The sequence below is a fragment of the Diorhabda carinulata genome, chromosome 5, assembly GCF_026250575.1.
Source record: "Diorhabda carinulata isolate Delta chromosome 5, icDioCari1.1, whole genome shotgun sequence".
NCBI lineage: Eukaryota > Metazoa > Arthropoda > Insecta > Coleoptera > Chrysomelidae > Diorhabda > Diorhabda carinulata.
Window position 1 is genome coordinate 13501771 of NC_079464.1, and position 23259 is coordinate 13525029.

Here is a 23259-nt window from a genome sequence, read left to right on the forward strand (position 1 = left end):
TGAATAACTACAAACAACACACCGTAATTACACAACAAAAAAAATGAATCAGATCAAAAATTACAGGTATTTGCTTGAATTAGACAGACATTTTTAGAAAAAAATTAGCACCCAATTCGGATATCTCAAAAATGCTGTAACTCCCTTTTTTTTAGAGCGACAATTTTTTTTTCTAAGCATCGCAACGAAAAATTATTTTTGAAAACTAAAATTCTTTTATTATCTTGTTATAAGACAGATTATTTGTTTGATATTTTGATGTATGAATAGGTTTGGTGTCTCATATACATTGCGACCCAAAGGATTTATTGTGTCCACCTTTCTTGCTGCGATACTAGAGAACCCAGACTTTACAGCTGATCTGTTAATTCCACTCCTTTTAAAAAGTCTAGAATGTGGTATGGCTTTAATTAAGATCTTCGTCTTCTATTCCATTCGCACCCAGGTGTAGTGCCATGGAGTTCTTTAGTGTTTCACACTTCGAGAGAATATGGATAGAGATGTCGTCCTTCGTGCAGCATTATCTGCTAAGATAGGACTCCTGTTGATATTCTTAGATTGTTCTAGCTTAGGTTGATACAGTCAGCAGATTTTCTCTGGATATAGTTTCCCAGAAGAGTCTTTGCCTGTTTCAGCCCTTATAGATTTATATAGATATAGGTAATTGGTTTTGCTCCTATCTACCTTCTTCTTTCCCAGTGCTTTTTCCATTGTTCTGTAGCTGATACCCCATGAAGGGCTTGTCTGCCCCAACTTTAGCGAGCTAATCTTCTCCTCAATTTCCCTTCACAGGGTTTTGATTTTATGATATTAGAGCTTGGAGATCTAATGGCAGCTTGACTAACGAACAGGATAATGATTTTTTTTCTTTCTAGATTGAACTGGACACATTTTCCAATTGCATTAATTTCTGCTTGAAAAATTCTTAATGTGCTGTCCAGACTTTCAGAGTGTTCGGTTCTGGTTATGTACACTCCTATTCCAGTTCCTTTTGCTGTTTTTAATCCGTCCGTATACCATTTAATGTCATTTCTGTCCATTGCTTGTATGGTACTTTGATCCCATTTGCCTTCACAGTTTATTATTAAGGTGAAGTATTTTGAGAATCCTAAAAAAAATAATGGAAATTAAAAGAAAGATTATACTGAATCTGTGGCACTATTTATAAATATATTTTTACAATTATCATTCATTTCAATACCCTTTGATGAAATCAATGGTAGCTGGAATTTTCAAATTCGCTTCATAATACTGTAGATTAACCTTAACTACTTCTGCTATATCTTTCGCTCTGCTAGTTGCTGCCACGTGGGGTGTTATAATTACCTGAAAAAGTTAATTTTATTGTAATGAAAATACATCTTACAATTCAGGATATAGAACGATTCACAAGATGGGGACGACGATATTGAAGAGATCACATCGATAGAATAACGAAAGATCGATGGACTAAAAGAGCAAAGGATGAAAAAACAACTTCAAGGTGATCTCCCGGCACAAAGGTTTGATAATTTCTCTATATCTGTCTGGCTGTCAAATCTGTCAAAGGTCAAATCAAATGGTAGAACATCATATGTGCTCGGATCAAGCATCAGCCAGTGCAAATTTATTCAAATTGCCGCCTTTAATCTACTCATCACCGAGGTTTTTCCCAATACGTGGATTGGAAGACGTAGAGCGATCGAATGGCCGGCTAGATCCCCCGATTTGACTCCTATCGATTACTTCTTATGCGGTTATTTAGAATCAAAAGTATATTCTTATAGACCAGACAAAATTACTGATTTAAAAGTTAAGATAATTGAAAGAATTACCAAAATAACCCCTGAAGTCATAAAAAATCTTGTACGAGAATTCTACAATCGACTCGATACTGGAAAAACAAATTACATATAATATAACCTCTACGTAACGAATTTTTTTAGTCAGAACCTCAATTTAGTGAATTTAACTGCTAGTTGAAAGGAAGAAACGTAAAATCATGTCAAAACGTGTCCAAACATCTTGTTATGGTAAATACATAGAAGTTTTATTTTATTTTCTATACATTTTATACTGTAATATCAGCAGGTTAATTAAACATTGATCAAAATTTACCAACGTTGCCTTTGAGCCTCGTTATAGCTAATTTTCACCAAATGAACCTATTCGGTCCCTCGAGTCTTTTTTTACTGTACGAATATCGAATTTTTTAAATAACAAAATCTCATTTTGTTTAAATGGCACACAATCGAGGAAGACCCTCGAGGACCTGGAAGGAAGGAATTGAACAGACTAAGAGAGAGAGTTATCCAGGAAAACAAACCTATAGGGAATGTCCTGATGAGACTTCTCCAAGTCTCCTGCACTTTATTTGGGAACAATTGGCCAGCTTCGTTCCAGTTTCTTGAGTTATTATCTGTAGTAGTAGATTAGGATGACTGTTCAGCTTTAGGTAATGGTTACGGCTTATTTCTTATACAGTCTCTTGTATTGTTGATCTTGATGGATCAATTTGTTTGGGACGTACAATTGAGTAATACTAGATTTGCTGGCATATCCCCATAATTCTATTCCATAGGTCCAGATGGGTATGATGACTGGAGATCTTTTTTCGAGTAGCCAATATTCGGAAATTTGGGTTCATTCGCTCTCGTTTCTTTGCTAGGTATTCCCTCTAGTTGAGTTTAGAGTCTAACTGTAATCCCAGGTATTTGACGAAAGACACATTGGCTTTTTCTTAGGTTAAATGTTAAGTGCTGGGATTTGTTTTCGTTAATTTTTATTCTGCATCTTTCGAGCCATTCTTTAATCTGAAATAAGTGATCTTGGAGATTAGCAGAAGCTATTATTGGATCCTCATGTATATCCAGTATCAATGTGTCCACCTTGTGGAACTCCAGCTTTAATAGGCTTAAATTCCGAGGTATCATCAATAACTTTTCTTCTGAAGGTTCTGTTTGACAGATATGATTGAAGCAGAAGGCCATAGTGTATTAAAAATCCATCGGAGAAAGAGTCGTGTGTATGTTTAAAGAAAACTCTTGCACTACACACTCCGCCATTAACATTCAGGCGTCAGTCGGCGTTATGCTACAGCCGCGTAAACATATCCGCCATTATTGATACTCCCACCAAGTGTGATTCGTTTTCTTCAGGCTGAAGGCCATAGTGTTGAAGGAGAATGAGTCGTGTGTATGGGAAAAACTTCATGAGTTATGGTGTTGTGTAATGATGTGCATGATAAAGGGGGCCAAGGAGGCAAATCTGTCGTTTCAGATAACCTGGTTCAACGTGTTGACAGGAAGGGTTAAAGAAAAACCACAGATTCACCATTACTACTTTGTTTAAGGAATTTCAAGTTTCAACTCTATAAATCGATTATTACAATATATTATAATAATTGGAATTGTATTTTGGCACTTACGTTAGGAGTTTTCCAAAGTGCACTGTCTTTTCTTAGAGGTTCCTCTTCGAAAACATCCAATATTGCTCCAGATATCCATTTATTTTTCAAAGCAGTCAACAAACATTCTTCAGAGATAATAGAACCTCTCCCAACATTTATAAAAACGCTCTGCTTATCTAAATTAAAAAAATATAATATTATACATAAAAATATAATATTATATTATAAAAAATTCGTTTTTGTGTTATAGGCATTTAAAGTTGCGAAACTTAACGTATCCATTACAATAACATCGAGTTGTGATGTATTCTAATGGGTATTTAAAAAGTTATAACCAATTTTCCATAAACATCGTAACAAGTTAAATACCCTGTATAATGTAAGAAAATTTCAAGAATGAAGATATGTTACTGCCAAAGCATTTGTTATGTTATGTTTAATACTACTTGGAACGAACCGTGTAATTAGCGCCCTCTATGAGAGACAGAAATATTCGTATAAAATACAATACAATGTTGTTAGTAGTTGCGACAAAATCGTATATGTAAAACTAATTTTTCTTCGATCTTGAATACGGATGGAGTTACGAAATTTTTTTACTGAACAAACTCCAAATATTTTTAAGTTTTCTATTTATCCTAGAGACGGAAACACCTTTTTTTGAAACACCCAGTATAGGAAGCTTAAGAGAATATTAAAAAAATAATTTAGTTTTATATTTTTATGTAGGACTCGTTATTAATTAGTAGCATTAAAAATTTTTGGCGGATGGCATTACGAGAATGTTTTAATGAACAAATATTTTTCAGTTTTCTATCGATTCTAGAGACGCTATCACCAACAAAACAACTAAAATATTTTAAATATAACAAAAAATAAAATCAAATTAACAAATTTCTTATAATTTAGTAAGTAAATATTTCAGTGTATTTTCTGGAGATAACTTTTTAGGTCACAACACTTTCTTTTCACATTTTATTCTGTAATTGTCTGCGCTATTCTGTTTCAGATTTCAATCTTAGTATATAAAAATTCATTGTCCGCGTGTATGTTCCGAATGGACTCAAAAACAAGTCAACTGATATTCATGAAAGTTGGCGGTAATTTGGTCCAACTTAAATGATAGGATAGTTATTATTTAAATTAATGCTCTCAATAATTAATAATAAACTAATCATCAACGTTCATTGTTGTTATTAATCGTAGTTTCCTTTAGACTGGAACAGAAGGCGCCTTAAGCGAATTTCTTTAGAGAGAACTGTAAAATTTTGTCCTTTGCACCTCATAGATGGCGCCATACTTTAATGTGATATATTTTCTACACTATACATGTCTTATTTTGCCTATACCACTTAACGTCGCTTCTCTCAAATAATTCTTCATTTTGTCTTCGTTGTGTACATTACATCGAGTATGGTCATTCCAATGCCTCCTCTATTACAAAGTTGTTTCCTTAGTCTTCTTCAAAGTATGCTCTCCAATATCTGCTTTTGTTCCCTTTATCCAACATTATATTGACATTAGGTCTGTTAACACATTCTTTGTTGCCTTTCTGTAAATCCGCCAGTAAACTCTTTGATTTTTCTATGTTTTCCATATACACTGAGGCTATCATGTTTATTGCAAGAAGAGTAACATAAATTGAAAAATATAACAAAAATTTTTGTCATGGATTATTGAAAAATATACTTACTTTTACAGTTTTCTAAAACACCTTTATTCAATAATCCCTTTGTGAGTGGAGTATTGGGTAAAATATTAACAATGTAATCGCAACTTTTCAAAATTTCCGATAAATTATCACTATTGAAGTATTTCGATACATATTCAAATTCATCTAAATCGATAGAATCTCTTCTACCATATGCATATACCACTGCTCCCATGTTATTCAATGTTTTAGCAACTAAAATGTATTACAACTAATTAAACGCCTTAATACTTAATAGTTCAATACCCACTTTTTGCAAGGTGAAGAAAACTACACTCAAAGTTGCAAAGTTGAAGTCTTTGAGACATAGATGGTATTACCAAAAGATTAGTTACATTTGGAAGTACTAGTCGTTGTCTACGCTCTCTTGTTATCATTTTTCATATCTTTCATACCTTACGTTGCTCTTAAGGAGTCATTTGCTCAATGGTCTTTATAATTACTTTCTCCTTTTTTTTATATTTCGCCTTTTTGTTGCTTTTACAATTCATATTTTTCAGTATCATTTTTAATCTTTCCATATCGTCCCCTCTCTGCACAATACTTGAATATGTTTATTGAAATTTATGTTTAATATACTCTAATTCAATAAATGACACGAAAAAAGTATGTATCATTTGCAAATTAACTGAAAACCGACAGGGAACAGGTCAGGGTAAAAAGTTTTTTGGACTTTATTAAGAATTTCAGAAAAATATACTGTAATTAGGTATTCAATTGTGATATTATATAATAAAATATATTTAGGTAGTGTTTCATTGCAAAAAATAACAACACCTAGAACAATTTTTTTTTAATTCTGATGTATTTAATTCTATTCATCCTAAAAGTGGATATTAAACAAATAAGCATAAATGCCATAAATTATAAAAAAAAATTTGTAATAATGTGCTGAAGCTATAAGATATTGAGAATTTGAATCGATTTTTACCTCTAGATCCAATACTACCTAATCCCAAGATTCCTATAGTCAAATCATAAATAGCTCTATAATTATGAATATCATTATTCGGATCCCACTGTTCCAACATCTGATTTTCTCTTATTTTGAAAGCTCGTCTCTCGAAATTTACAATATTTGACACGACATATTCGCTCATTAGTTTTCCAAAGTGATCACCAGTAAACCGAGATATTGGAAACGAGGGAGGTTTCGATTTGTCAACTTTTTCCATCAATTTTTCCACTCCCGCCCATGTTCCTTGGACCCACTTTGTTTGTGATAAATTATAAATATAAGGTGCTATTAAATCAAAATCCGCAATTATTACTTGAGAATCTCTGAACTTCTTATCTGTTTCTAAAAAACATGAATTGTTGGATCGAATAAAGGAATCTATGAATTTCTAGAAAAAAGTTTACAAACCTACATCGTTTACTTCGTAAAAAGTTATATTGGGTAATATACGTTGAAGTTCAGGTACAATATATTTTATTCTACTTAAAACGGATATCGTAGATATCATATTTAAAATAAAAATTATAATATGATGCTTTATTTACAAAAGTTATCTGGAAAGGTTATGTTCTTTGATAACACTGAAGCACAAAACATACCCTTGGGTATGACATAGAGGGTACGTTCTGTGCATTGAAGTAGACGTTTATAGAAAATAGAATTATCAAACTGATAATACCTATTTTTTAATAGAGATTAACAAATTTACAATAATAATCACGCTTTAACTACTCTTCCCATATAATTCCTCTTAGGATCTATCAATTATCGTATTCAATCCTCTATTATAGCCATTTATTCAATATTTTCCTGAAGGTTTTTGCAACAAATAATTCCCAATATTTGATTCATATTTACATATTTCATATCCAACAAATATGTAAATTAGTAATACTCGAAAAAAAATCGATATGATACCCTTAAATACTAGAAGTTTATTAATAAACAACGCCCTCTACTAGTAAAACTCCGAAATAATATAAGAGGATTTTACTAAAATGGATATTTAATGTTTTTATTATATAAATTTGTATATAAAAACTACAGAATTTTTAATATCTTGAAAATGTCTTTCTCTAGTACAAACGTCATTTACAAATTTATACTAAGCTTGTATTAGGAATTAATAAATTGGTTATAATTTAATACGTATAAGAAAATATTTTAAAAGTAATTTTCAAAATTTCTTTTCCAACTATGGAAGGGGTTTCTTTATTGTCCCACTGAGTGTTATGATCAGGTAGCTACAGAAATCTGCCCCGTTTCCCCAGCCATTTCGAGCTCAGTCGTCGAGCCATACTCGTTGATTGAACTTTATGTTTTTATCCTTTTCACTTTTAGTAGTGTTCTCTCTCTAGCAACATGGCAGACATCTCAAAGGAAGATCTTCGTAAAGAAATTGCCGGTAAGTGGTATTTTTTCATTACATTTTATACAAGAAGCTGCGATAATGATAAAACTAAGTTTGTAATTTTTTTTTGAACAATTTTTCTTAATGGATTTTCATGGGTTAACAGTCAAAAACAGGCATTTTACTCTTGCACCAATATTCTCGTTGCTATACGTATAAACAATGGCTGAACGACGCGATATTGGTATATGAACTTATATGAGAAACTGTATTTGGATTTTTTTCTGAAACTACACCTCTGATTAAAAAATGATAGGGACAAAATCGATGTATAAAATTATTTTCGATTTTCGTAGGAGTTTTTCTCCCCGATTTTTTTCCATTTAAAGAAGTTTTTGATCAAAATCAGATAGTTGTTGACTTGAGTTGAGTGTACACGATCGACTTGGCGTATGTATGTTGGCGTACAAAATAATGTTTTATTCAGTTTTTAAAATACGACATGGAAAATTTGTAAGAAATAAAATGAAGTTAAAGTATTAACGAATCTTTTTCGTCGTTACACTTATACTAAATACTTGTTCACAAGGGTGTTACATAGTTATTAAAATATAGAACTTTCCTTTTTGTGTAGGTATGCTGTAGTTGCTTCCATTTTATATGTTAGCTTGGGTTTTGATTTCTAGCAGATACCACAGTCAAACTTTTTTCTGATTTTTTCTTTCAACTCACTATTATATACTTAGCAAAAATGATTACAGTCATTTTTCTGTATAATGAATTTTCTAAAAATAGGCTAAGATTTTTTTTTTAATTTTTACTATCGATTTATTGGGCGTGTTTTGATACGATTAGGTACAAAACACTGTTTTTACTTGTGTTTTATGAAAAAATTTGAAAATTTCTGAAAATTGCAAACGCATGCGTCAACTAAGTACCGCGAAAACTGACCTCCCGCGCTCTATACAAAGCTTATTGGGGGAAAGTAGAGTAATAAATCCAACAATATTAGATATAAATATCCAGAAGTTTTTTATTTAACAAGAACTTAGGAAAATCATACACTATAGAATAGTTAATTTTATACAAGTATGTAAAAAACTATTTGATAATAAACATAATTTTATTAAACAAATAGGTACTTAATATGCATTAAACTATATTGAAAATGTTACATGAGCGAATATAAACTTGTTATAGTTACATTTTTGCACTTAGCTGAAGCATTTGACGTTGTTTATGATACAACTATTTTGAATTAGTTAAACTGTATGGAGATAAGAGGGAACGTTAATCTCGTTAATTAGCTATCTAAATGATCGTGTACAGAGAATTGAATATTTGGCAAATGCATAAGAGAAAGTATTCAAAACTATGGTTGTTCTTCAATGATACATTTTTTATACTTTTATGTAAATGAATTACTTAATCTGTTAGAGAAGTCTGTTTCCCAACACAAAGTTATATGCACAAAATAAGAAACTTTATTAACTTTGATTCTAAATGGTTAAAGTTAAATAAGATAACATGGATAACATTATTTTTTGAAATAATTATGATAATGTGCTAAATAATACAGAAATTAAAATGAATACATCGTTTATTTGATCAAGACAACAAAGCACTAAGCATAATAGTCTGGTTCACAAGTCCAATTTCATTCATAACCTGACCTGGATCATCGAAAATTACGATTCAAGTCTCATTCGATTCATAATTCTCGAAATTGTACCGACTATGCTTATAATTTTAATTTAGCTGTGAAAATACTGATTAATATTAAGAAATATAAATAAAAATTGGATAATTAGATATATTAATAAACAAAAAATTTCATCTCGATTTTTTATTAATTATGCTTTTGTTAATTAGTTAATTTTCAGCACTTGAATGTTAAGATAAAACGCTGATTATTCCAAAACTAGAAATCTAGAATTTGTTTGGATCTGATCTAAGGTTTTTTTTTTACTTTTTTTATTAACAGGTTCATTTCCAAACATCTTTCATTGGCAAGTATGTCTGTTTTAAAGGCGCTCGTAGAAGAACCTAGTAGACCAAAAGCGTCTAGTGCCAGTCTTGAATACTCAAATTGATAATAAATTTTATCGAATTGCGACTACGATCGAATTCTGAAAACCAGTGGTTCAAGATGGTGCTTCGTCACCAAAAATACAAACCATTTGATCGGCACATTGCTGTTGGTTTAATCCACATCGAAAGTCATTACCAAGATGAATGTTTTGAGTAACTGTAAAAATGTCATATTTTATTATGGCGTTATAAGATTTGACATATTGACATCCATGTTGCCATTTCTTAAAACTTAAGTAACACCCCACGTACACTCCCATAAAATCGCTTAAATTAAAAAAGCTCTATAAATCTGTCACATAATGTGATTCACATTTACATTGAGACAATTTCATTTCCTTGTTGGGACCTAATTTCAAAATTCAAAATATAATTATTGAATTTTTTCAAAAATATACGAATTTCTTATCATATTACATAACCTCTTCCAAATCATCTCAATAGAAAAAGTTGTTTCAAATTTTGTTATTTGCATATATATTAAATTCAAAGTGTATTCCTTTATTTAGCTATCCTCAAAGATGCCGATTTATCATCTACATCTGCCAAGAAGGTTAGACAAGAACTCGAAGAAAAATTAAGTGCAAATTTGCAATCGAGAAAGAAGGAGATTGATGACTTAGTCATGGAATTTGTTAGCTCAAAACAAGAAAAGAAGGGTAAGGGAAAGAAGGGAGATTCTGAAGAAGAAGACGAGGAGGAGGAAGAAGAAGAAGACGAAGAGGATGAAGAAGAGGTCAGTATACTCTTTCTAACTATCTATTAATGTTTCAAATAATGCAAAAAAATGTTTCCTATTAAGGAACCCTCTGAGGACGAAAAGAAAAAGAAACGTGGCTCAACTGGGAAAAAACCAGCTGCAAAAAAAGCCAAAAAAGGATCAGATGACGAATCTGTTAGTGAACAGAGTGATGGAGATTCTGAAGAAGAATATTCGCCTAAAAAGTCCAAACCGATCAAGACTCGCAAATTACCTCCCAAGAAGAAGAAGGGCTCCGAATCAGATTCTGATGAAGATTGGGGCAAAAAGAAGGGCAAAAAAGTAAGATAAACTTTTCTTCTTTATTAAAAAGTCTCAAGTAATGTGATTTATACTGCTTTCCATTTTTTTAAATATATAAAAATTTTTATTGAATGAACGGTATTTTGCATTGATTCTATCTTGCTATAAATGAATGACTTATGATCTGGGGATTTATTATTATCAATTATTCTCACCTTAGCCATGCAGAAGAGCTCCTATATTAGGGCCAACTTCAACAAACCTTCCCATAATAAATTTCCCTTATCCAAACCAAAAATTATCCATCTATTGTCTATTATAACCATAAATAAAAAGTAACTTCCAATCTTAGATGGGTAATGGTCTAATTATCTTTTTTAAAACGCTTTACCAAATTGTTTAAATTCAGTCTCTGAAGACAATACTCAAACAGTAATTTTTTCCCACAGTATTTGAACTTGAAAATACAATTTTAGTCCTGATGTCTTTGATGTTGTTTTTAAAGGTATCTGTTTGGTCCGCTCCTATTATATATGGTTTTCCTTCTTCAGTAGGATCAATTCTATGTCCATCTGCCAAGACCAATTCTGCGCCAGCTGCTAATTGACGACTAAGAAGCCTATCTATGCTACAATCATTGTAATCTTTATCCTCTGATTCTTCATCAGTAAAAGAACTGTGGTCGGCGGTTCAATATATATTGAGTCCACTGGTAGTTCATCAGAATATGCAATTTGAAGAGATTCCTTTAAAGTAAAGCGTGTAACGTGTACATTTCAAAATCAATATTTGCGGGTCTTACATAAAATAATATTATCAATAAATTTTCTTATAGAAATATGTATTTGTGTTTATTCAACTATATATACACAATAATGTTTTTCAGTTATAATAGTCTTTGAAATTTTTTGTTTTATATGAAATTTTGCAGGGTGGCGGTGGCGGAAAGAAAGGTGGAAGCGGTTACACGAAAGTAATGACTCTATCTCCCGAACTTGCAGCTTTAGTTGGTCAAGAATCAATGGCTCGACATGAAGTAGTGAAGAAAGTTTGGGCGATAATCAAAGAAAAAGATTTATATGACCCTAAAAATAAGCAGTACGCTATTTGTGACGACGCGTTGATGAAAGTAATCGGAACGAAACGTTTTCGCACTTTTGGTATGATGAAATACCTGAAAAATCATTTTATTAGCTAAACGATTTTCACAATAGGCCGATTAGCGTCCACACTATTAATTTTTCTTATATAAATATATATATATAAAATACTCTCATCGAGTAAAATTATTCAAAAGTAGTTTGGTGTTTGTATTTTGTGCGCGTTAGTCGGCGAGTTTCAAATATAAATGTTGAAAATAGAATTAAAAATATTTTTATTATAAGCCCCGTTTAGAACTGATTTAGTTTTTAGGTTTTAATATTCACAAAATTTTTTTTTATATACAAATATTTGTTACAGTTAAAACACATATTTCGTTAGAACTAGTTTTTCCTAGTTAAAACTAGTTTTTTTAGTTTTGTTAGTTTGTTAAAACTAGAATTTACCACTAGATATATTTCGGATATCATATCGAGCTGTATTTAAAACTAACACTAGAAAAACTAATTTGGGATTGAAAACAATTTATAATTTTATATATTCAGTACAACATCGTAAAATCCGGAATTGTTGGGAAAAGATTGATTCCGAATTTTAGATTTTTTGTTAGGGTTGTAAGTTAAGAAACTAATTTTACCTTTAAATCCAACAACAGATTCGTCTACCGATACCTCTCTTGATGTAAGTGTAGCATCCAAAAATTTTTAAAAATCGTTCTTTTCTAAATATGCTACTAAAAAAAAGTATTTTGGCGTTAAACTCTTGTAACCAATACTTTTGGATATTAGATACGGTTATCGTACCCGTATTTAGGATAACACCAATAAATTCGTTAAACTCTTCTACTGTAACATCTACCCACGTATGCCATGTAGAACATTTTGACAACCTCTTCTGTGCAATTTTATGTCTAGCGTAGTTATTTGTTTGCTCCACTATTTTTATTATTAGCTCATCGGTAAAAAAGAGCTTGAAAAAATCTATGGGTTTTGTACAAGTAGCTTGTATTTGTGGTTCTATCATTTTATCCCCAGAAGTAAATAGAATCTTGTCTGGTACCTGATCGTGCAATGTAATGTCCTGCCATGGACCAAAATTACTAGGTTGTCTTATATTCTCGTCGTCTTCACTGCTGCTTGAGCTTGATGGTAAAGGTAAGATTCTCTGTCTTTTAGCAACTATAATATCTCTACCAATACTATAGTCACTTTCTTCACTAATATTATCACTATCCAATTAATTATGCCGCCTATACGGCGACATACGAGTGCAAAGGGTTAAAAGTATTGCTCGCACCTCTACTCAAAAAGACCACTTCCTTTGTCTTCTTTTTTCTTAATACTATGAGGCCCGTTTTTATTTTCAACCTCCTATCGCTTCATGCAAACGCTATGCGGGCAAAAGAAAGCGCAGTAGGCGACTGAGAAGCTATCGCACTACACACACGCGTCAGTCGGCGTTGTGCTACATCCACGTAAATATATCCGCCAGCTTATTGTACTTTTTCAATTCAATTTCGTCCACTAAATTGTCATAATATAATATTTTTTAAGTCATCCCGAATCACTAATAACTTCTTTGAAAATTCCTCATTATACGTGCTTATCGGAATAAAAACAAAGCGAACGGCTCTGTTTGCTCGCACTTATTGAATCAGGTTATGTCTGGCGACAAATCAGAATGAAGTACTATAATCAGTTTTAACCGACTATCCTCGGAGTAACGCGTTTTGTCTAGTAAGAACTAGTTTTAACTGATATTCGATTTGAGCATTAGTTAATTCTAGTTTTAACAAAGGCATTCATTAAAAACTAGTTCTATCTAAAAACTAGTTTTAACTGTAACATATATATATATATAAATGCTACTGTGTATCGAACTTACCATAACTTGCGTTGTATAATTTTTGCACTTGTAAATGTTTTGTCAAAAAATTTGTATGAAGTATGTGCAGATTTTTATTGAATAAAATCCAAAAATAGCTTCTTAATTTTTTTAAATTGGTGTCTACATGACTTCGCAAAGTCAAGAAAAACCGGGGATTCGACGGGAATTTTCAGTAATTTTGTGTGAGCCAACCAAGCATAGCAACTTGTATAGCTTCCTACTGATCTATCGAAACATGTTGAATCGCCCTCGAACTGGATCTAAAGTTTAACTTAGATTTGGTGCAAGGTTATCTCCCAATTTGTTTTATTTATTTAAGAAATACGATTTAGGTTAGTAACCGAATAATATGTTTCATATCAGTTTTTAGGTACTTTAGATCAGGGTTGTTTTGTTTAAAATGCATAAATAGGCATTTTTTTTCAAAAATTTTGTACTTTCCTAAAAGAAAAAATCATAGTCAACCATTCAACGATATATATCGTGAATCATTCTCTTGCAAATAAAAATAATTAAATCAAATAGTAGACATTACAAATTTTGAGCACGTAATTACTTCAGATTCATTTTTAAACAGTTTTTAAAAACGATAAAAATAGTTTAATACATGAAAAAAGGAAAGTTGTTATCCATTACTGGTTGCTTTGTATTCCATCCGAAATTCTGTTCGGTACGATGACTAGAAAACCTGTTTAACAAAAAACACGAATCAGAAGCCATCATGTGAAACTTAAAACTGGAAAATTCTTTTAAGACCAATGTGTCCACGAATGTTACAAGATAATTATTTTCACAGATTCACTTTTATCGGCAAATTACAAAAATATTCTTATAGTTAATTTAAAGTATTCAAAAAATAATACTACAACCGGAAGACGAAGAAATCGCTCGGTGAAAATGACAATAGATGATAAAACACATCGAAAAAGATATTAAGTATCAAGCTACTGTAAAAAGTCAATGTGACGAAGTACAATCAAATATTAACACCGATAAAATTGAAAATAAAATAAACTGCCAGAAAACAAGTGCAAAGAAGAGCTTGTTACTGAGTCTATCAAAATAAACAATAATTAGATTATTGTCAAATATGAATATCAATTATTTTTCCCGGAAATAATTACGAATCGAAAAAAAGTCAAATATTAGTTAATGCAATGGAAAGTTGTGGAAATGATTGAAGGTGACCTGAAAGAAAGGATGAAATTTGGTATGATGAAGTTGAAATTATGGAGAAAATAAAACCTCTTGTAAAAAAATTAAAGAGAGAGACTATTCCGTCATCGGAATCAATAAATAAAGGGCTTTTGAATAAAAATTATTCTACTATGAACTAATCTGTCCACAAATGGTACAAGAGGGTTATTTTCATAGGTTCACTTTTATCATGAAAATATTCTTATAGTTAAGGTTTGGGAAAGCTTAATTATATAAAAAATAATACTACAACCCTTAGTTTTCTATAATTTTCACCGCTGTTTTGTATGATTTTCTAATTTTTAAGTACGCCTTAAACTTCCCAAAAATGGTGCTTCTACCCTATATGGTGTTGTAAAATTCGCTAAAATAACATAGATTAATGAGAAAAAAGATACAGTACATTTCATAAGATTCGTTGGGATTATTGATTAGGTAACGGTAATATATGAAAAAACAACTAAATACGTTATCAATTGGAAGATTATTTTATTTCTATTAGAGTTTTGGAGGTATGTATTTATAATGTTAAGGATCGTAGAGAACTAACTACCTACTACCTAAACTTAATATATTTTTGGTTTGTATTATCGACCTGGTTTTGTGACCTGTGAAATATGTTTAACACATGTTTTAAAATAAAAAACTTCACTTCCAAAATGATATTGAAATTAATATATCAAAAGTCTTGAAATAAAGAGATTTTTACATTCAATATTCCCACAGGAATTAATCATAAAGGAGACACCTTTTTTTACCTCGCTCTTTGTTACATTTTCTTGTCTGTCAAGTTCTAAGGCTTGCTTCGGTAGTAAAACTAGGGTGTGAGTATAAATTGTCGATTTTGTTTTGTCGAATACCATTCTAAAACGTTATTTTTCGAGTTTTTCATTTCTATTATAGTTTTGGAGATATGTACCGGGTGTCCCAATAAGAATGGCTCTCGGGAACAGTTTATAGTACAGCTTCGGAAAAAAAAAATTTTATGACAAAAGTGACATCGAGAAAAACCTGGAAATTATTTACAGAGTGGTAGGTCCACCGACACATGAACAATTTACAAATTTTGCCTAATTAAGATGCATTTGAACTATGATTATCGTATTCTTCAAGAAATTCGGCGTATATTTGATCTTACAAGTTTTAGTCTATCTCTTCAAATAAGAGGTGGGGGGAAACGGGAACTTTATTATGAAAAAACGCCTATAAGTCCTGTTTTACTTAACCTATATATGCAAACTTAATCTTTTTGAAGAGAGTTCCCTTCTACCAATGTAAGAGTTATAATTTCGAAACAACCTATTGAGTAACGTATACGCTAGAGGGCGCTATTTATTTATTTTTTTAAATCTAGCTATCCTTGAAAAATGTTGAATAGAAACATGCAGTTTTAATTAAGTAATATAAAAGTAGACCAAATTAGCAACAGAATAGCGAAAACCGCATATCAATATCTTTTTCGTATTACGAGATATCCTAAGAAATATGTAAATTTTAAGCATTTTCCTTTAAACATAAATTACTCCGGTTTGACTGAACGGATTTTAACATTTTTTGACTCCTCAAAATTGTCTTTCCTTGTTCTATTAAGAATCATTCCAATTATTATGTCAATATTAGTTATGCTGTCACCGGGAAACTGTTAAGTTATATCTAAGATGATTATTACAAACGTAGAAGCATTTGATATGATAGGCATTTACTTTGAATGTATGAGAAATGTAACTGTTGCGACTAGGGTATATGCCATAGGTGGGGAACCTGCGGCTTCCGCGAGGTTCTTGTGCTGCCCTTTGCCACCTAGTACAAAATGGAAATGGTGTTTTTTCTTATTCTTTTCTTTTTTCATTTAGAAGGAATATTGGGAATTAAAAAATTGTAGAATTGTCAGGTAATTGAAAAATTATTTATTCGGATATTTCAGAATTTCAGAAATCAATTATACTTTGTATAGACTTTTGCCGAAATGTTGGCTTTATATCCAAACAAATAATTTTACACTTTACTGAAAATTCCACATTGTTTATGTAATTTACATATCTAAAAGAAACAAATAATGTTCTATGTAATATTTATTTTAAAATAAAGTAAAATTACAAAATATTATTAACAAAATTTGTCATACAGAACAGCCATATGCTAGCAGACGATATGTTTACATCGATATTGACTAGTTGCATCATCGATTACACAGAGCCATTCATTAGTCAGCTGATTGTCTTAAAAAAAAATTAAAATAGCGCTAGCAACGCCAACTACCTTGTCTAAGAAGTAAACAAAACTCGGTTTCAGATCTCCCATTTGAGTGTCACACATTGCTTTGGCTTCTCGGACTCGCATCTCTCAACGCTTCTCTGTTGCGATCTTCAGTAAACTGTAGTTAACTGTGCCCGCTTATAATAGTTACACGGTTTTATTGTATTTCTAGAAGTATAGACTTTGTTAAAGATATTATTTGATATTCGTTTTTTTATCCATCATGTCAAATAGTAAGAGAAGAAAATTAGGTGATGAAAACAGAACATTTTTTTTCTTTACTGCTGAGAAAGATAAAATGATGGGTGTGTTGTGCAATAAAGTTTTAAGTACTTTAAAAAAAGCGAATGCAAATAAACACTACTTGACTCGTGAAGAATATAAATATTTCGATTTAGAATCACGAAAAGCCGCTCTTCAAAAGTTGAAAAATGAGAAGCATCATAAGCAGGCATCTTTTAGTGTCTTTGTAAATCAAAATTCCGCAGCAAATAATGTATTGTTGAAGCAGTGAGTATGTTATATTCAAGAAATATCGACAAATACAAACAATTACCTCTTTCCAAAAGAACTGTAACAGATCGACAGCACGAATTAGCGCAAAATGTAATAGAGCAACTGGAAGAACTCGCGGAGCCGATATTTTCGAAAACTTCAAAGAAGTATGTAATAAATTACAATTGAATGTCAGTAATTTAGTCAGTGTCTGCACCGATGGCGCGCCTTCCATGAGAGGCAAAAAATGCTTTGTTAAAAAAGGAAATTTAAACTTTAAAAAATTGATATCATTTCACTGCATTTTGCATCCGCAAAATCTACCATTTTGCAAGACACTCTGGATGGAACCATTGCCATTGTCATGCTCTCTTTAGATGAGGAAACGTATAGTGAAGACCTACCATACTACTGCAAGGTTCGTTGGCTATCAACACGTCAGGTTTTGATAAAAGTTTTGTCTTTAAGACGACAAACTTTTATCAAGAACAAGGAAAACATTATGTTCTATCAGATGAAGTATTTCTCAGAAACCTTGCATTTTTCTCTGATATGATGTCAAAATAAAACAATTTAAATATTTGCCTGCAAGGTGAAACGAGGTATGTTTATGAAATGTGGCAAAAGATCCAATCGTTTAAAAAAAATGTATCATTTTTCGAAACATTGCTTTGTCAATCGGAAATATCTGCACAACACTTCCCGCAGCTAGCTAAAATGTTAAATGAGCAGAACTGTGAAAATAAAGAGTATACAAATAGATTTTCTGATTTTGACGAGCACACTTCTGCTATAAAACTGGCAGTTGAACCACATTTAATAGATATATCCGAGGCTCCTACAGAACTACAAATGGATTTAATTGATTTAGGGGAAGATAGTATCATCAAATCCCTTTTTAACGCTAAAAAGGATCCCATAGAAATTTGGAAAAATGCTGTTGAATATCCATGCCTTCGAGAATATACTCGCCGTTTTCTTTCCTGCTTCGGAAGTACCTACTGTGGCGAGACAACATTTTCTCTCATGTCAAAAATAAAAACAAATTTAAGAACGCAAATTACAGATGCACATTTAGAGGATCAATTAAAGTGTGTGTTACGAAGCTTGATCCAAATATCCAACTGTCAAACAAAAAACAAAGCCAAATAAGTCAATAAGTAAATAAAAAAATATCTTTTATCGTATTTTTTTAAAATATTTTTATATTATTTTAAATGTATATTATATTTAAAATTTTGTAGTATTATATTTTATTTTTTCTATATAATGCAATAAATTGTTAAATCTATAGAAAAACTACAATAATTTCACAAAAGTCACTTTCTTAGGTCAATCAGCTTATGCGGCCTCTCTTATTGCCTCTAATGGTAAAAAGGTTCCCCACCTCTGGTATATGCCATACAATATCCCCAAAGACGTCATTCTGTTAGCAGAGTTTTTCGTCGACTCATACACCGTTTAAAACGACTGGAAATGTAAATCTTCCTGTATTTAGAAGACGTGGCAGAGGTCGTTCAGAGGAAAACACAATAAATGTTTTGTAGTATGTACGAGTAGTATGTAGAGCAATAAGTAGAGACTTGGGGATAAGCAGAACCACCATTCAACGTATTTTGACAGGACACAAGTAAATTATGATGTAAAAAGGTATGTTTTTTAAACAAAATATACCCGCATAATATTATTTGTGGGCATGATTATATGTTAACATAATAATTTATTTATCATTCCGGAAAGATATTTAATAGGACAATTTAGATTTCATCCATATTATACAGTCCTGCATCAACAATTGGTTGATCGTGATTACGACAGAAGGTTAGGTTAGGTTAGGTTAGGTTAGGTTTATTGCAACTCGTTACTACATATGGTATATGACGACCCTCAATTACTGTCACGTATTTTGTGGTCAGACGAAGCTACATTTAGTAGTGATGGTACGGTTAACCGGCATAATAAGCACTATTGGTCACAGAATTATCCACGCTGGATGGAAGAAGTTTAGTAACAGGGGCGATGGTCGTTGAATGTATGGTGTGGTATTGTAGATGGTCAGAAAATTGGATCTTTTATTCTTAATTAACGGGGAACGCTACCTAAATTTCATAAGGGATGAATTACCACTTCTAGAAAATATATCACTAGCAACTCGTAGGTCTATGTTGTTTCAGCACAATGGGTGTCCGGCGCATTTCTCCAGAGAATAATTTTTAGATAATATCCACCCTGATAGGTGAATAGGACGTGGAGGCCTATTTTTTTTGGCCAGCCAGATTACCAGACTTAACCGTCTTAGATTTCTATCTCTGGAGCCGGATTAAAGACCTTGTTTATGCAATTAGACCCACTACTAGAAATAACATGATCGAGAGAATAAGAAACGCCATTCAGAGAATTACGAGAGCAGAAATTGAGACTGCTGTTCAATCTATTCTTCAAAGAATAAATGCTTAAAATTTACACATTTCTTAGGATATCTCGTAATACGAAAAATATATCGACATGCGGTTTTCGCTATTCTGTTGCTAATTTGGTCTACTTTTATATTACTTAATTAAAACTGCATGTTTCCATTCAACATATTTCAAGGATAGCTAGATTTAAAAAAATAAATAAATAGCGCCCTCTAGCGTATACGTTACTCAATAGGTTGTTTCGAAATTATAACTCTTACATTGGTAGAAGGGAACTCTCTTCAAAAAGACTAAGTTTGCGTAGATAGGTTAAGCAGAACTGGACTTATAGGCGTTTTTTCATAATAAAGTTCCCGCTTCCCCCCACCTCTTATTTGAAGAGATAGACTAAAACTTGTAAGATCAAATATACGCCGAATTTCTTGAAGAATACGATAACCATAGTTTAAATGCATCTTAATTAGGCAAAATTTGTGAATTATTCATTTTATAATTTTTGGTATTTAATTACGCCCTCTAGCGATGGACCTACAACTCTGTAAATAATTTCCAGGTTTTTCTCGAGGTCACTTTTGTTACAAATTTTTTTTTCCCGAAGCTGTACTATAAACGGTTCCCGATATATGGCCAAGAGCCATTCTTATTGGGACACCCGGTACTTATAATGTTGAGGATCGGAGAGTACTAACTACCTAACTACCTAAACTTAATACATTTTTGGTGTGTATTATCGATTTTATATTTAAACTTATACCTGGTTTTGTGATCTGTAGCTCGAAAATCTTTTATTTTCTTTATTTTAGGAAATACCTTCTTCAGTAAGGTTAAAAATGTGTTGTTTTAAAATAGAAAGCTTCACTTCCAAAATTATAGTGAAGTCAATATATTAAAAGTCTTGAAAGAAAGGAATTTGTACATTCAATATTCCCACAGGAATTAATCGTAAAGGAAATCTTAATTTTTCTTTTTCCGTTGAAGTTTCAAGTTCTTAAGTTTGCTTCGCTAGTAAAACCACAGTGTTAGTGTAAGTTGTCGATTTTGATTGTTTTATTTTGTTATTTTTCAAGTTTTTTATTTCTATTAGGGTTTTGGCAGTATGTACTTATAATCTTAAGGATCGGAGAGAACTAACTACCTACTGGAATGTCAGTGTAAATTGTCGAATTTGTTTGTCTTTTCTGATATTTTTTTGTTTTGTCTTATCTAGAAAGGAGTCGTAATTGTTCTAAAACATTATTTTTCATGTCTTGGTCTGTTATAACCTCTTCCAGATCTTTTGTTCTCGGATCCACAAGCGGATTTCTGGACGAGTTATGTGTTACTTCTCCATTATCTCCTGATCAAGAATATCACTTGGCTTAAAAACTTTGTAGGTGAAGATAAGACGGTTTAGTGGGCAAATTCCTATGCTCGTAATATTTTGTGGTGTAACAGAACTTATGAAGAATTTTATCCAAATAATAGCCAATCATTAAAAGCAATAGAAAGTTCACTTTTGAAAAGCCTGAAAAGTCGTGTGTTGTATGTGGGGAAGTTATACCGTTTTCTCTAGAGTTAATAATTGCCTCTTATTATTGTCTAGTAAAAGTAAAATTCTAGTACTTTGTAAGAATTTGGTGTGGCTGACTAGATGTTCCAAAACTTCTAAAAAGTTATCTGAGGTTATTCAGCCATTCTTACTTCCTAGAGTAACAGGTATGTAAATTTGCGGAAAATCGATATGTTATATCGAGGAGGTGATTGATTTGACGCTCATTTCCTGCGTATAGCTTGATATCCTCCATTTAGAGAAGATGGGAGATGGTACAATTGGTGTTTCTGTTAGCTTCATTGTTGAATCCGGTCAACTACATTACGCTTACTTCAATATCTTATACATAACCACTGGATTTCTTGTTCATGTATCATGAATTTATATAAAGAAAAAAAATAAGTGTAAAACAATGAACGTTTGTCGCGTACACATCTTTTCGAGAGGTTAAAACATTTTCAAGATGGCCGCGATAATTTTGAACATGATTCACGTTAGGCTCGCACTTCCACATCAAAAACGGATGAAAATATCAAATTCATGTTCGATCAGACCATCGGTTAAGTAAAATTGTGCATTAAATCCTCACATTCGAACAAAAAGCTCACAAAAATATTTGTATTGACACTTGATGCGATTGAAAATGATTCAAACTTATTGGAAGAGGTAATAACGTGTGTCAAATCAAATCTGCATTGAAAGGAACAAGTTTTGAGTCTATTTAAGTTGTGAAAGTGTGTGAAAAAGACTTCCTGCAATATTTCCAACACTGGAATATTCCTCGCAGTCACATTTCGCACTTCCTTAAAGATGGTTCTAGAGTTGCAAACTCCTGTAGGTGGAAACTGGAAAGTAGAAAAAAGGAACCAAAAGAGCAAAGATATTTGGATCATTATTTATAATAAAAGACGTTTATTTCAGAAATATTGTATTTTCTATAAATACAATCTTTGGTATATGTACAAAAAATATAATAAATGCATAGTTTTAATATATATATATATATATATATATATATATATATATATATATATAGAAGGAAATTTAATAATTTAGAACACATTTAAATACACTAGTATATTAAACCCACATTATGTTATCCACTTCTATTTTTATGTCTAACCTAACCTCGGTTGAGATTGGGAAGTTGGTCGTGATAGATATCGTCTTTACAATTACATCTTTATTTCTCTAAAGAGGTTATTATTTATTGGATGATAGATCAGGACTGTAAAATAGGTGGTAAAAGACTAGCCACTTATACTTTTGGAGAAATGGTTATATCACCACATTGGCACTATGAGGAATCGTGCCAGGTGAGAACATGCCTCTTCGTCTAGTTTTTGGGATGAAGACACCAAGAAGCACGTTCCAAAACACCGTAGCCGTGGTTTTCTTTTTGGTCTGTTTTACCTTCTTTGTTAGTGCGAGTGCATCCATTGTTTTAACTTTTCTTTAGTCTCTAGATTGGAACCAAGTCACATGTCCAGTAACACTGAATTGTTATGGTACTTTATATGGTACTTTTCATTAATCCACTAGTGGAGAAAGTGGCTCTTTATACGGTTTATCAGTGTATATGTTACCGACTAAACTCGATTTCAGGACAAACTAGTTTTGCCTAGGCTAAACTTCTTTATATAGGCGATAAGATAAACTAGTATAGCCTAGTACAAACTAATTGATCCTGAATAAAATATGGACACTCTAGAACGAACTAGTACGGCCTAGTCTAAACATTATAGTATATCTAGAAAGTCAAAATAATAAATGATGTTAGGTTAGGAAATTCTAAGTGCCACAAAAGCACACCACACATGTAAAAATAAATAACAATTTCAAAAATTGAGATATAATTATTACTTTTATTTGA

The 23259-nt window shown here is 31.7% G+C and overlaps 2 protein-coding genes across 2 annotated transcripts; one reads left to right on the forward strand and one right to left on the reverse strand.

Moving 5' to 3' along the window:
• Positions 1-200: 200 nt before the first annotated feature.
• LOC130894419 (glyoxylate/hydroxypyruvate reductase A-like) lies at positions 201-6624 on the reverse strand. The gene is made up of 6 exons (XM_057801257.1): positions 6466-6624; positions 6031-6399; positions 5082-5294; positions 3407-3564; positions 1202-1326; positions 201-1108 (listed from the first exon to the last, which is right to left on the reverse strand). The coding sequence occupies exons 1-6, from the start codon at positions 6563-6565 to the stop codon at positions 1072-1074; spliced, it is 1002 nt and encodes a 333-aa protein (XP_057657240.1). The 5' UTR covers positions 6566-6624; the 3' UTR covers positions 201-1071.
• Positions 6625-7271: 647 nt separating this feature from the next.
• On the forward strand, positions 7272-13585 carry LOC130894420 (uncharacterized). The gene is made up of 4 exons (XM_057801258.1): positions 7272-7462; positions 10009-10235; positions 10302-10541; positions 11434-13585. The coding sequence occupies exons 1-4, from the start codon at positions 7420-7422 to the stop codon at positions 11698-11700; spliced, it is 777 nt and encodes a 258-aa protein (XP_057657241.1). The 5' UTR covers positions 7272-7419; the 3' UTR covers positions 11701-13585.
• The last annotated feature ends 9674 nt before the right edge of the window (positions 13586-23259 follow it).

Bases quoted from the DNA above. Each gene is read 5' to 3' on its own strand.
- LOC130894419 (XM_057801257.1), bottom strand. From the start codon at position 6,565: ATGATATCTACGATATCCGTTTTAAGTAGAATAAAATATATTGTACCT. The intron at 1,327-3,406 runs GTAAGTGCCAAA...TAACTTTTTCAG, and splicing joins CACTTTGGAAAACTCCTAAC to GTAATTATAACACCCCACGT. The intron at 1,109-1,201 runs GTATTGAAATGA...TATTTTTTTTAG, and splicing joins ACCATTGATTTCATCAAAGG to GATTCTCAAAATACTTCACC.
- LOC130894420 (XM_057801258.1), top strand. From the start codon at position 7,420: ATGGCAGACATCTCAAAGGAAGATCTTCGTAAAGAAATTGCCG. The intron at 7,463-10,008 runs GTAAGTGGTATT...TCCTTTATTTAG, and splicing joins TCTTCGTAAAGAAATTGCCG to CTATCCTCAAAGATGCCGAT. The intron at 10,542-11,433 runs GTAAGATAAACT...GAAATTTTGCAG, and splicing joins GCAAAAAGAAGGGCAAAAAA to GGTGGCGGTGGCGGAAAGAA.